The 15,686-nt window shown below is 40.0% G+C and overlaps 1 protein-coding gene across 3 annotated transcripts in view; it reads left to right on the top strand.

Moving 5' to 3' along the window:
- Positions 1-15,686, top strand: part of mam (neurogenic protein mastermind) — a 94,633-nt gene that overhangs the window by 17,701 nt on the left and 61,246 nt on the right. For 2 of the 3 annotated variants that reach the window (XM_018012135.2, XM_018012136.2), the window contains exons 3-4: positions 3,731-3,900; positions 9,258-10,420. In XM_018012135.2, coding sequence (XP_017867624.1) covers positions 9,656-10,420 — 765 coding nt within the window. In that variant the 5' untranslated portion in view covers positions 3,731-3,900; positions 9,258-9,655. Of the gene's footprint in view, positions 1-3,730; positions 3,901-8,148; positions 8,300-9,257; positions 10,421-15,686 lie in introns of those variants that run through there. The other variant, XM_018012137.2, reaches the window with a different exon arrangement.

The following is a 15,686-nucleotide window of genomic DNA, read 5'->3' on the forward strand; positions in this document are numbered from 1 at the left end:
CCCTTTTAAGTGCCTTCAAGTCTCGAAAATTCTCAAAAGGTTCAACAATAAGCTTGAATTAGATTAAAATTTACACTCTTTGTGTAGCTAAAAGCCAAAGTGCTCGTCTGACAATAAAACTCAGCACTGCAATTGAATATTCAGTTCACACTTTTTATATGTGTTATATATGGAGTCTCTAAAAGATTTGCACAGATGTTTGCCTATTAGACAGTTTAAACTATTCACAGTGTTCGAAATGTCCTTAAAGTCATTTTTGGACAATCGCTTGCCATTTCGCAGGCACTTCAATTGGTCATTTGCTGGTTTGTCAAATGACAAACGCATTGTCAGGCGTCTGGCAGTCCGTCCCCCTTGATATCCAAAGCCTGCTGCTGCTGTCTTCCCACTCTTAGCATCTCTCTACCCCTGCCTGTGCAGTTAGCGAAGCGCAAACTGTGAACGTTTCGAGCTGTTTGGCTGCAACTTCTTTTGGCTTCTTCTGCCACCCAAAGGGCCGAAGCCGAAGCTGAAGCTGACGCTGAAGCTAAGGCCCAGTGTATGGCTCATCAATCGCTTCGTACCCTCTGCCACATCCACCCCTCCTCCCGCCGGCCGGGCTCTGCCTGCAGCCCGGATAGGCGCAGCTGCGCCGTTTAACGCATGTTGTACAACATTTTAACGGCCAACCACTCGATGTGCAGTGTTTTGTATCTACCCGAAAGGCGCGCACAGCCATAGCTACAGATACACACACACACTCAAACACACACAGATACGAGACAGGGGTGACTTTTCCCCGAAAAAATAAAATAAAGGGATAATAATAAGTGAATGTTGCCTGTAAAACTAGCAAAGCGCTCAAAAGGACTCGACTTAACTTTAATTAATTTTCTATTTCTGTCGATTGATGTATGACAATTGCTTCAAAGCGAAACTATTTTTGGACTGTTTCCCTTAATTACTTGAAATAGATATATATAAATGGATATAGAGCGTATTTATAGAGCGCACTTCAATTATATTTTAATTCTGTTCATTTCATATTGAAGAAAGTGCTTCGCTACATGGTTGTATAGCTGAACATTTACAACACTGTTTATTAGACTAATCCAATTTATATGTCATTTAATAGTCCTATATATTACGTTGTTCTATACTATAATATAATAAAAAATATTTATTTGTTTTTATTAGGCTTTACCATTCATTTCCTACTCTGTTCTCTGCTGATTTGACAACCCTATTTTTTGTATCTGTATTTGCTAGAGTATTTCCTATACACTTCCCTAAGGGTTTTCACGCTGAATTATTATCAAATCAGTTGCATCATTGCACTGCTGATCGTTACACAACACTTTAAGTTGTGAATTTTAGAATTGTGCATGATCTCATTACGATTTCTCAGCGTACTGATAACCCTCGTAAGACCTTCCTATAGATAAGCATTGGAGAGGATTCTTAATTAATTTATTTTCGACATATAATGTTAATTTAATGTAAGATGAAGAATCAATGGTTTATTAATAGATTTATATATAGTTAGTATATCAAAACTAAGTACGAATTGGAGTATAATCAAATAATTTACGTGTGGTATAACTGAGAGAAAGAGAGAGGGAGAGAGCGGTAGAGGTAAGGGATAAAAGAAATAGCAGGGAAGAGGCGTAGGGCAGCTGTTAAGTAAATGACAATGAATAATAAAAGACTGAAAGCAAATGAATAGTACGTTCAGTTGCCGTAATGATGTGTATGAAAAAAGAGATTAGAATTCTCTGCATTTCTAAGCTCGCATGTGGTCATCTTCACCTTCACTAAGGTACAAGGTTTGTTGCCTTGAATAAGGCCAAAGTTTATTAACAAATTTGTAAATAAACATTCTGATGCAGATCAGAGATCAACAAGTATTTAAATCTAAAGCATTAAATTCATGTAAATATATTTTTCTAATTTTGTAATGAAAAGCCATACTCAACATAACCGGAATAAAAGAATAATAATTAAAATAATAAAATGTTAATCTTAATATTCATATCGAATTGTTTTCCAAATATTGTGTTTATCACTGAATTATCAAAACTCAGTCGCATAATATGTCATGGATACAGCTGTAGATATAAAATTATAATATTCGTGATTTGAATATAAAGGTCGATCTGGTTACCTGCAAGAAGAGCTAGCTATATTTCTGTTAACTCGTTTAACTTCAACTGAAGCAGGTTGGAGAATATTTTAATTAAAGCCCAGAAAGCAATCTAAATAAAAGCTATCCCTGTTAATCCTTGGAATGTATATTATGCTATAATATTTAAAGCTCATCTGTTAACTAAATCAAAGCAGGGCAGGGGATAGCCCGAGTCGCATTTCGCTGCTTGCTGGGCGCCTGAGCGAAGCCGGGAGCACAGCAAATGGCAGAGGCGGCCGCTGTTGCTGAGCAGATGAAAACGAAGCAAAACACTAAGCAAAAAGGAGAAGAAGACAAGAGGAGAAAAAAGACAACGAGCCCCACCAAGTGCTGGCTCAAGTGGTGGTGGTGTGCCCCACTCTTTGTCTACTTTTTGCGCTAGTTTTGCTGTTGTTTGAACCGGTTTCATTGTTGTTGCTTTTGTTGCTGTTTCTTGTTGGCCAGTTGCGAATTTTCCAGGCTGTTGTATCCCGGACATTTGGCTCTCGGATGGTTTGGGGCCTTCGGCATTTGCTGTGCGCCGCATCGCTGGTGGCACGAAACAACAACAGTGGCGCCCTCTGCAATGTTGCAGCAGCAAAAGAAGTTGTTGCAACCCAACAAATGTTGCGGCTGCATGTTGCAGCTGTTTGCACATGCCACATGTGAGAGCCCCAGCATCAGCAACAGCAGCAACGACAGAAACAGCAGCAGCAGCAGCAGCAGCAGCCGCCGCAGCTTCCAGACGACATCTGTTTTGCAAGAGACGTCGCCTCACTTTTCCTGCATGAACCTGTTGTTGTTGTTGTTGGCGATGTTGCTGCTGCTGCTGTTGCTGCTACTGTTGCAGCTGGCCAACAGTTGGAGCCATCATGTCGCTGACAATTTGCATTTATTTACTAGTGCGGCTTTTCCTTTTGCGATTGCAAATCGACGCGTGTGAACCAAAACAAAAGCGCCTCTCTATGCAATTCTCATTGAATGAGGTTAGCAAAGTAGGCAAAACGTATTTGACACACGATATTCGTATATCTACATACAAAACAATGCATTTTGTTATCAAATGATTTTATTACAATAGATATAAATATACAATCTAGCTTTATTTAAGATTCAAATTTCTTCTCAAGAGCTGGGCGAATATTTATATAATAAAAAAATATATATAAATATATTTGTGTAGTTTGATAATTACATTATTATATAAAGTCTATATAAAATTAAAAAAAAAAAAAATTTTTTAAAATGGGAAATCAGGGTATAATTGTGCCCTGATTTCCCATTTTCAATTAGTTCTGGGTATACAAAAATATATCTGATTACTTATTGTTATTGCATATCGATATGCCTAGTTGTTCCATATTTTCTTCCCTATTCTTATAACTTAAGCTCATCAAAAGTTTTGTATCGCTTTCATTCGTTTCATAATTATTTCCATCCACTCATTAGCTCTCACACTCATGTATCTTAAGTAGCTAATAGCAGTTGTACTGCAGTTTCAATTGCTGCCAAATTATCGCCTTCGTTCCGATATTATCTATCTTAACATTTCCACCTAATCATTTTGTTTCGTCTTCTTCTTTGCAGGCAACATTGCCGCACTTATGGCCACGTTTCTGCCATCCAATTGGAACAACCACACGAAGAACTGCCCCTAGCTAACAATTGCACAAAAACTGTTTGTGCTGATAAGAAGAAGCCAGAGTACAGGCAGTAAAGGAGACCCACACTCCTCCTGGCCTGCCACCAAACAAGGGGTAAGTTTCGTCAAGGCGTGCGGCATGCAGCATGTGGAACATGCGGCTCGATATACCCCAAGAAGCGACACATAGCGCATGTGCAGGGATTAGAAAATGAAGCTCCAACCGAGGGCTGTTTATAGAATAACTGAAGAAATAAAAATAAATATATGATTTCACTCCTAGGCATTTTTATCAAGACTCAATTCAGAGTTTTATGTTTTAGCATTGATCAATTTTAGCATTAATACGCATGTAAATGAACGGCCTTTATATATGTTATGTACGCATAATGCCTTTACCTATGTAAATTAACATACCGCCCTCGCTGCAGTACAGCAACAGCAATAGTAACATCAACAGAGACAATTAAGCTAATTGCTGTGTGCCAGATAGCGGAAGAGTGGAAGAGGCTGCGGTGAGATTCTAACTACACCTAGCTCATCGTCTCCCTCTCTCCTTCGCTCTTCATATCTTTCTTCCTCAGCCTATTCAGCAGTCACCACCCACTACAGCCAATGCAATTCGCAGAGCTTTGCTCTCGCCTGTAACTGTGCTCTCCCGCTCTCTGTGTCTCCGTCACTCTCTCAATCTCATTGTGCTTGGGGCAATGTTTGCTTTTGTGTTTGTGAGTTGGTTCGCTGCAATTGTGCCCGCTGTGGAGCTGCGTGTGCCTTGAACTAGCTCTAAAAGCGGATCTTTCTCGCAATTTGGATTAGGCGCTCAGCTATCCAACAAGCTGCTACAGAGCTACAAATGCTGGCGGGCAGTCGGTTTTCCAGGCGGGCGTACAGTCGCTGCTTGTCTCCACACGCGCTTTTCCACACGCTTTTCCTGCACTATTTGCCATTTGCCATTGCCGTTTGCCGCTTGCTTATTGCCTGTTATATTCCGATAAAATTGACTTTTTGTCGGTCGTCGTCAGCGTCGACATCGCCGAAGCCTTCGCTGTTCCCGTCGCCATTGTCGTTGTCGCTGTCGTTGCCCGTTGCCCGTTTGCCGGCTTCGTCGTCGTCGGCGGCACCATTTTGTTTGGCGTCGTTTTCTAACGGGCCAACAGCCAGTGCAGCACATGGCCGCGCAGCCGAGAAGGCGTTTGCCATCGTTGTAAAATACGACTTGTCTTCGCGAATTATATGCGTTTATAAACGCGCGCGAATCGCCCAATGTCTCCAATCCCAAAAGTGCCATAAACAAATGACTATAAATTCAAAATTAATCTGATGACTTTTATGGCAATAGATAATCTCTAAGGGAAACAAATATACACAAAAACATGCATATGTATATGCTATTTGAAATATATTTGATTGACGCTTTACGCAAAATGTCTGCAAACATCTACTTCTCCTATGCATACAAATCGCTGTTAACAAATATTTAAACAGTCTCTTGGTGGAGCTCTTAACATACGCTCAGCTACAAGGCGTTAACATAACATAAAAACATGCAAGAAAATGTTATGCGCTATGCTGCTGCTGAGCAGCAGAGCCAAAGGGAAGAGCAATAAAAACAATTGAAATTCGTGTTGTTGTCGCTGTTGTTGCTGTTGCCACATACAAAACAAAGGCAACAACAAATTCAGACAGACAGCAACGCACACAGTCGCAGACATAAGCAGCCGAGGCTGTCAGACGAGGATAGAAAAACAGTTCACTCAGCAGCGACGGGCAAACGAGCGAGCTCTCACACTCGCACCTACTCATACACACACGCACATACTGGCTGGCACGCACACACATTCTCACTCGTGCATAGTTTTCTCTTGCCTACGCTGCAGAGAACATCGCATCGCGCTGTTATCGTTTGCTGGGCGCCTGTTAGTTTTTGCGATAGACGCGCGACGTAAGTCGCCGTCGTTTTGCCTGAAAAAGTCGCCGTTGCACAGTGGACAAAATGCACGGTGGGACACAATAAACGATTTAAGCGATAAAATGAAAGATTGTTTGAAATTTATGCTCAGCAGCGACGCGCCATTGCGTAGGCCCATGCAGCTGCTATGAAATTCTAAAAATTTTCCAGTATTTACATAGTTTGCATATTGCATGTTAATTGATATTGGTATTTAGCATGTCGTTCAGAATGTAAGCAGCTGTTTTGTTAGTTTCGTCCACTGTGCATACATTGTCGTTGACGTTGCTTGAACGCGTTTTTGTCGTCGCCGGCGATTTTTGATTTGCGCCGATTTTGCAATTTCAGTGCCGGCGGCGACTGTTACTTAACATTGCTTTAATGTTAAGAGTTGGCTCCGCTTACAGCAGACGCTGTGAGAGTGCTCTCTTGCTCCGCCGTTGTCATGAGTCTCAGACATTGACGCTGACGTTTATCGAGAGCTGCTTGAAAAGTTTGTAGCGTAATATATTTGAAGAAAAGCGGGCAATGTATGTATGGATTGTGGTTGTTTGCCATTATGAATACAAAGTTTGTAATGTACATGTATATATCTGATTTTCGTTGTTTTTGTTTTGTAATGAATCAATGAGCTCTCATATACTCATGTATATTCTGTCCCCTCTGGTGCGTCTGTGTTCTCTCTTGGTATGCTTTCTCACTCTCTGTTTTTTTATTGACTCTGTTACTGCTTGTGCTGCTGCTTGCGGTTTACGTCGCTTCGTCTTGTCTGTTGCTTTTCTGTTGTTTGATTATGGTGAAAATAATGAAGTTGCAGTAATGATGATTAATTTGCAGTTGATAATGATTTTGTTTGGGTATGCATGCGTTTGTGTGTGTGTATGCAATAAATCTCATCTTCATGCCCGCTTTTACAGTTACTGTAAAAATCGTTCCGCTAGGCAAAGCCCAAGTTACTGGCTGAAATTTTACTGCACGAAATTTTATGACTCTTATCGATTTCTTGATACCCTGCCCTCCCACCATGCAAAAACAATGTAAATTTCGGAATGGGATTAACTCGACGCGGTGTAATTTAATGCGAACGTAAAGGGCGTTGAGCTTTTCTTTATTCTTTATTCTGGATTTGATTTTTAATTAAATGCAAAGAGCTCATAAAACTGTTATCGATGCTTAGGCGCTTTTGACGCAAAAGTATTACAACGTTACTTTTGCTTATCAGTGCACTGTGCAACACTTGACGTCACGTGACGTCATGCCAATATATAAATAGCTGCCTATCAGTTGGAACCCAATTAACTACGTCATTAAGTGCTACTATATTATTTTTAGTATAGATTAATAATGTACAGTATGTAGGTGTATTATTTGTTGATATGTAAACATAGTTGTGTACATATATGTATGGAAATATGCATGTCTGCAGGTTCGTTTTTGCAAACATATTCATATGTTTGCTCTTAACAGACTATGATAAAAATAAATCAGCGCGTGGCTTAGTTCCTAATTAAACTCGAGCAGCCACAACATAAGACTGCAAACAAATCGTTCGCCTTCAATAATTTGACCTTTTTCGCTTTGTGCTTTGCTCTGGCTCAGTTATGCTCGCCTTTCGCTCCGTAGTCCAAACTGTGGGTGGTTCGCTCGTGTGAGTGAGAGAGAGAGAGAGCGGCAGAGAGCGCAAGGCATGCAACAAAAACAATGTCAAATGTAAACAAATGCTCACGCCAACTCGTTTCGCCTTGTCTCGTTTATATTCGCACTCGCCGTACGCTCGCTTGCTCGTTCGTTACGTTTTCGCTGTTCGCTCTCTCGCTCTTTCTTTCTCTGTCTAGCGGCACTTGACGTTGGTTGCGGCTGCTGCTGCGAGTCGTTGTCAGTCGGCGTTCGCTGCCGCCGTTTGCTGTGCGCCTGTTTAAGAGTTCGGCCAAACCGCCGTTCGTTTGTATGCGAGTCGCTCGTTCGATCATCGAACGCGTCGTCGTTGCGTCGCAGCGCGTCGCGAGATTCTGTTTTTTTTGTTGTTTTGTATTTCAAAGTATATTTTTGTTGTTTTTCTTTTTGCTTCTCTTCATTTCCACTTCCATTTCTTGCTGCTTGTGGCGTGCGTTCCTCTAGCCTTGCAAACCTGTTTTGTTTACAGCTTAATTTGACTGGGTGCCCTGTCCCCCACCCGTGTATGCCCTGTGCCTTTTCGGCCGGCGTGCTTCACGTGCCACATTAGGCATAAGTTGCAAAAGGTTTGCTCATTTGTGACTACACACACATACAGATTCACATTAGCGTCTCTCACAACTCCAACATATTCGTTGGGTTCGTTGCAGTCGTGTCCATACAGAGCCCCCCTCTCCCACACACACAGCGTGCAGCGAACCAACCACAGCAGTGTCTGTCAGTCAGTCACTCAGTCAGTTTGTCATTCATTCATTTGGCAGCGCGCGTGCAGGCCAGTTCGCAGCTCGCAGCTCGCAGTACGCTGTCCGTTCGTTGCTTTTTTTGCTACAGGGCAAACACGCGAGCAAAGTCGCGCGCGACTCGCTAGCGATTAAAGCCTTTAATCTCAGTTGTGCGTAATTATTGTTGCTGCACTTATGCTACGTTACGGATTAATTTTGCTGTCGTTGTTGTTGTTGCTTATCATCAGTTCCAGTGAATTATAGTCGTCTAGTTGCTCTTTTTTGCATTTTGTTTAACATTTGTGTTGTTATGGTTTTCTCGACACTGGCTTGAAGCACGTAGCACCTTATATTTATATGATTTTTGACTCATATGCTAGTCCATTCGTGTCTTATCAGCAGTTATATTTTTTGCGACCCGCTGTTACGGGGAATCCAACAGAAACCAAATGAGAAAAGTTGCCAAAACAAAAACCAAAGAAAATAAAAGCTCCGTGTGAAAAGTTTAAGCTCTAAAAAGAGTTTCCAATTAGAGTGAAGCAATAAAAAAGTTAAATCTGGTTGAGATGTGTGTCGAAGTGCTATAAGTTATATAAATGGATTACGCTTAAGTAACTAACTAAAATTAAATGCTAGAGCGTGTTTAGAATTTAGAGAAGTTAATGCTCTGTAAATTTAGATTTTTCGAAAATGTCAGTTTAGATCTTTTGGCTCCGGATTTAATATTTCTCACGTTTTGATCTTCGGACCATAATATGTGTGTCTACATAACGCCTAATAGGCTTTCGAATCGTTCCGTCTTATTTTAGTATTTCGAGATTGATGATATGTTATCAAGCAGTTGATAAATACCGGCATGCTTCGCATTTTTGATTTGCACTAATACAGTGCAAACTCGCAAAAGCAAACCAAAAGAAAGCCAATGAGAGGAGTTTCATCTAGTTTATTATTTTTTATACCCATAGATTGGGTAGTGCTATTGCTCCTTTCTATAAGTAAACAGTCAAAAGATATCGAAAATCTTTTATCGGATAAGTTCTGGATATGGTTTATAGATATGGTATCATTATTAATCATTTTCTTTTCCTCTGCCTTTCTTTCTCTTTCTTTTTTTTTTTTTTTTTGCAGATAAATCAGCATGTCTACCCAATCTTTATATCGCTGCCTCGTGCCTCACGTCCCGCCACATCGAGCAACGTAGAATTTCTTCTGTTTTGTCTCATATGCTTCCAACAAAATTGCAGCAGCAACAACAACAACATCATCATCAACAACAACAACGATAATAGCCATAGCAGTAGCTATTGCGAACTACAACGACAGGAAAGTCAAGCAAGAAGTGAATTGCAGATTGTAAAGCAATTCGAACTACACTGAGAGAAACTCCGCTTGGAGCGTGTTTGGTGCCGTTTTGTGGTCTTGTTACTTCGTGATTTCGTCGCCGTCGTCAGCGTTTGCCGCAGACGGAGGAGGACGATTGACGCGAAGAAACGAGCCGTAGCCAAAGCCTCAACACGGACGCATTTATGGATGCGGGCGGCCTGCCAGTGTTCCAGAGCGCCAGCCAAGCAGCAGCAGCCGCCGTCGCCCAGCAGCAGCAGCAGCAGCAGCAACAGCAACAGCAGCATCAGCAGCAGCAGCAGCAGCACTTGAATCTCCAATTGCATCAGCAGCACTTGCAGCAGCAGAGTCTGGGCATACACCTGCAGCAGCAGCAGCAATTGCAACTGCAGCAGCAGCAACACAATGCACAGGCGCAGCAACAGCAACAGTTGCAGGTGCAACAGCAGCAGCAGCAGCAGCGACAGCAGCAACAGCAGCAGCAGCAGCACTCGCCCTACAATGCCAACTTGGCAGCAGCAGGCGGCATTGTCGGCGGCCTTGTCCCTGGCGGCAACGGAGCTGGCGGCGTTGCGTCTGCAACAGCTGTCGGCGGACCCAATGGCAACAACAATAACAACAACAACGGCAACAGCAACAACATCATCATCAACAACAGCAACATTGCGACAGGGGATGGACTGCCAGCGAAACGTCAGCCAATTGTTGAACGCCTGCGCAGACGCATGGAAGGCTATCGACGCAGACAGACGGACTGCGTGCCACGTTACGAGCAGACCTTCAGCACTGTCTGCGAGCAGCAGAACCAGGAGACTAGCGCACTGCAGAAGCGCTTCCTCGAGAGCAAGAACAAGCGGGCGGCCAAAAAGACTGAGAAGAAACTGCCGGAGACCCAACAGCAGACACAGACACAGATGTTAGCCGGACAGCTGCAGAGCAGCGTGCATGTGGTAAGCGCACTTACTATATATACATATATATTCTGATTTGTTCAATTATCCAATTTTCGATGATTTCAAAGTTCAGAAATTGATTTTGTCCAAATCTTTCAATTACAAAATCTGCTGTTGATATATCTGCTGTTGAGCATATCCAGCTATTGTTTATTCGGATAAGTAAAAATAAGTGCAGGCTTTCTAATAGAGTGAATAATAATATCATACTATTCTGGCAAACGAAAATATTTCTGAGAGTTACATTAAATAAGGATAAGCCGAGTATATTCAGATGAATTAAAATATAATTTTTTAGTCTTTTTTGATGCTCAAAATAAGAAAACTACTATGAGTATAAGAGTATAAATTAAAACGATTGGTTACCTTGTTATCCACGATTACACGATATTAAATATATATCAAAGATATATTATAGTTGCAATTACACTTAAAAATTTTCTTTGTTTTATCTATTCGAATCGTTTAAAAAACTGGCTAAAATGAAGAAGAAGAAGAAATTAACGTATTCATAAGTGTATATCATATATATCAAGGATAAAGTATAAGCGACTGCCAAGCCATTTTGTTAGAACTTGAATATCATAAAATATAAATGAGATTAATCATGATCATATGAAGAGTTGGATAGAAATAAGTAACACTAGCCAAGTCTTACCATGTATAAACATCATGGATAAACTAATAGCAAATAAAAAGCTTCTATCAGAGTTCTATTTGGATAATAATGAGATTGGTAATGACCGTTTCAGAAGTTGAGCACAAACTGAAAAATGTTTCACGGCATATCAAGTACATATATAAATCAAGGATAAATTATTATTAGGAATTCCAAAGCTTTTTTTCCGAATGCGAATCTTTTCGTCTAATAATGAGATTGCTAATGATAATTTGAGTGGTTGGGTGGGTACATGTGCTCATATAGCTATTTGCGATTCCGGGTTCGCCAATTTGGTTTACTGTCGTTTGCCTTGCAGCACTTCACAGTCGAGACGTGTGCATTCATGCTTAGATACAGCTATAGATACAGATACATATGTATCTGTCAGATACGTCTCTTGCGACTACCCGCTCGTTTGCCAAAGGTTCATTGTGTGCTTATTATTATGTTTTGGGCGCAATATTAGAGCTGGTGCACGAAACGAAGCCAGTTCACAGACACACACACATACACATACTCGCACATACACTCATACAAACAACTGCACATTTATACAAAATAATAATGAGGTCAGCGTTTTTTTTTTTTTTTTGGTCTTGTTTTATTTTTTATTTATTTATTTATTTTTGTTTTTTTCAGTTTCAGTTCAGTTTCACTCGCATTCGCATTCGCTGCCAAGTTGTAGCTACAAGATACATTTTTTTTGCTGTTGTTGTTGTTGTTATTGTCGTTGTAGTTGTAGGTACTGCTTTAGCTTGTGTGCATTTTAAATACCTTGAAATTATTTTGTAAGCCAAAGATTTTTCTCGTCGAATACTTCAAACAGAGCCCAGCGAACTCTGAAAGCCTCGGCTACGTCTTCGTCTCTATGCCTCCGCCCGTGTCTTCTGTGCCTCTATCACAATTCAGCCTCAGCTGGAAGCTTGCATCATGTGAGTCTGATTGACTGACTGACGAACTGGCTAACTGGCTGACTGACTGACTGACTGATTGCAACTCTAGTTTATATAATTGTTGGTTCTGCCAATTCACTAGTTTTTTTTCCGTTCGCCTGTTGCAATTCTAGAGACCAATTCGAATCCGTGTAATTGCCACAAATTTACACACAGTCAACTGTTCAGCTTCTTCTTCTTGTTTATCTACTTGGTCGACTACTTCAACATCGTCTCTATTACGCGACTCGCAAATCTTCCGAGTTTCTACTTTACTTGAACGTGAGATATTCGTTGTTATAGCTGACCAGTTGCCCATCTTAGAGCCGAAACGATCTAAGCGAATCGGAGCTGACTTCAGATTAAATTCTGTTGCAGTTTTAATACCCTGTACGTGTTGATAGTTGACTAAAAGTTTCCATTGACGAAACGTATATATGTTATATTTATATTTATAGATTCAAATAAACTTATATTTTATTTTTACTCTGGGACTGTCGAACATGCATTAAAAACTTTGATCAGTGGGTTAGTTTCACCTCAAATTTTATATGAGCTTATCCCATGTCATGTATTTTACAGGGTATCTTCGCTTCGTGCACGTGCGGTTCGTTCATTTCTACATTTTCCGCATCCGTTTGCAATGTCATTTGTGTCATGTGCGACCAGTAATCATTCACTTGTATATATAGTCAGGTACCTCCAATTCCCCCTCTATCACCCTCCCCCTTTTGTCATACCCTTGCCGTTTACCCTAACTTTACCGTACGCTACGAACGATTCACAGTTTTTGTTTAATTTTAATTGGCTTGAAAGTCTTTTGTCGTTATTTCTGTTGTTTTCTCTCTCTGTCTCGCTCTGTCTCTGTTTCTCTGGCGTGCTTAAATCTGTAGCTGAATCACTTTGAAAGATTTTTGCACTTATCCGAAAAAAAACACGTCAGAACCACATGCGCGAATTATTATCAAAAGCTTTTGCGATAAACGATAAATGCTGTTATTGTTTCGCATACCTTCTACATTAATCGCTGCGAGTAGGCTCTAGCCTAGCGGGTAACCGCAATACTACAATATAGTTAGAGAAATTAAATGGAAAGTCTCTATGCTAAGTTTCCATGCAGTTATTTTTATAGAAGTTATGGTAGAATATATATATATATATTTTATAATTATTTAAATGGAGATAGAAACATGTTGCTTTGATTGATGTAGCTAGTAACTCCATTTGTATTCAGATATATAATTATAGATATAAATATTTCACTTTAATCTATAATTTAGTTCGATTATTTTTAAATTTTTGATATATTTTAGAAAAATTTCAATACCTTAAGATTTATATGGCGTTACAGATATAAATTGCTTTGATAATTATAATACAGCTAGATATTTTTAGATTTTTTAAAACTCCTCGCCTTATCTTCCGCATATGAGATCATGAGATTTTAAAGCAAAATAATAAGTTTTTCATAATAACCAAATGCATTTAGGAATGAATAAAAGTACTTAATGTTCTTCAACATAAATGGGCTCAGCAAAAATAATGTTATATTATATTATATTTATTTCTTATGAGAGGATTCTTATAAATATTGTAGCTCAACAAGTTTTTGTAAAAATAGTTTCTAAAGTAATTTTTCTTTAAATATTTTAGCCTTTACTTTAAAATAGAAGGTGAAGAGATTTATTATTATCTTTAAAGTTACTTAACGGGCTTCCCTTTATAAATAAATAATAATAATAAGATATTCGAGTGTTTTTAACGAAACTGTTGCTGAAGATCTGAATGTTGTTAGTCAACTTTAGGGAAATTCTTAGAAAAACTTTGCTAGATTTTCTTTCCTTATCTCTATAGGTTTCTTCAAATGAGCCCCATATCTATGGCATAAATTTGAATTATCCGCACTCTCCCTAGTTATTCACCGAAGCGGCGCTGCGACAGGTGGCATTAGAAATGCGAAAATGAATTAATGATCGACTGTTGTCCATCGAGCGCGTCCGGCCTCGCAGCCAGGAGGGGGTCCCAATCTAACTCTCCAAGCTTTTCACTTTTCTTTTTCTTTGCTTGCTGTTTCTGTTTCTGTTTTGGTATTGGAAAACTTTTACTGGCGCTTCTGCTGCGGTTGGCAGTGAAAATCATTGCAAATTACGGCCAACAATTGGAAGCCCGGCTGCAACATGCAAAACAAGAAAGCAACAACAACAACTATAATAAAAGTAAAACATATTGTTTATAATGCGTTTTTTATTTGGGAAAGTCGCGTGTTGCATTTTTTTCTTTTCTTTTAATTTTTTTTCGTTTTTCTTTTCATTTCATTGCTTCTTGTCGTTGCTTTTTGTTTTTCTTCTTACTTAGTTTTATTGGCTTCGCTTTGCGTTGTTGTTCATTGTTTGCAATTGTTGTTGTTGCAACGCGTGTTGTTGTTGTTTTGTTTTTGTTGTTGCCAATTTTCACTTCACTTGGTGGCATTTTCTGACAGACGTCAGTCAAAGAGTCAAAGCGTTGCATGTTACCTGCTTCAGCGCCAGCCTCGTGCCTGCCCGCCTCACCGTCCGCTGTGCCCTATCGACACCTTAGCCCCAACACCCAGCCCCACAGTCCCCATCCCGACAAACCCCTAGCGTTGGTGCCTATACAGTTTTCGTGCCGTTGTTTCAAGTGCGAGATTGCCTTGCTGTTTATTGTTTATCGTTTGTTGTTTGTTGTTGTCTTGATTGACAAGTGACAACATATTATTGGCGTATCGTTTCGAAGCTCAGTCAAGTTGTTGTTAAGTTAGTTCGTTGTTGTTCTCTGGCGTTGTTGCTGCAACTGCCGGGGCATTGTGTTTACCCACTTGCAACTTGAGGTGTTTCTTAAACTTTTATATTACTCGCATATTATCTATACAAATTACTTCACATTTACGAGTGTTGCAAATGAAGCGATTTGCTTATCTTGATACTTTAACTGCAAAGTTTGTGCAATGCAGTGGATCAATTTCCTTTGTACTAGGTCAGCTGTATATACTGTATTATCGAGTGCATAACGTATTTAATGCAACGATGCGTCAGCTGCATCAAATATTCTACTCAATAGATACGTAAATTTAATTCGGATAAGCTTCGGATAAACTTGGATAACACTTAAAAGCTTCACTTCGTGTTATAAATGAGTCAATCAAGCATTTCTTTGCTCTAGATAAGCATGGATGTAAGCGGATAAGCATACATAAACTTTGTAATCAGTCAATAAACTTCAAATAGCATTACTTAATAATTTTGAGCTCATTTCACATTTGTGCAAGTAAATATTCTTAAAGCCTTAAGTTTCACTCCGAATAGATGTGTACATAAAATTGATTTGCTTTCATATTACGCCCCCGAGGATAAACATGCAATCTATGCATGTGGCTTGTTTGTCAATGCTCACCTCCAGGCACTTGCGTCAATTGCATTGCTGTGTAAGTGTGCGTGTGTGTGTGTAAGTGGGCGTGGTATTTCTTTAAATATTGTATCTAGCCAAGTGCATAATTTATGTTTTTTTGCGTTATACAAATTTGTAAAATGTATCGTTTATCTTCGGGCCAAAGTCGACGTCGGAGCCGACGCTGCAATTGAAGCAGCTCAGACCAAAAAGCGCCCCCAGCGGCTAACACCCTCCAATCCAGCCCAGCCCCCATTCCCCATTC

The sequence above is a fragment of the Drosophila arizonae genome, chromosome 5 (assembly GCF_054131065.1).
Source record: "Drosophila arizonae isolate 15081-1271.41 chromosome 5, UAZ_ARI_1.0, whole genome shotgun sequence".
NCBI lineage: Eukaryota > Metazoa > Arthropoda > Insecta > Diptera > Drosophilidae > Drosophila > Drosophila arizonae.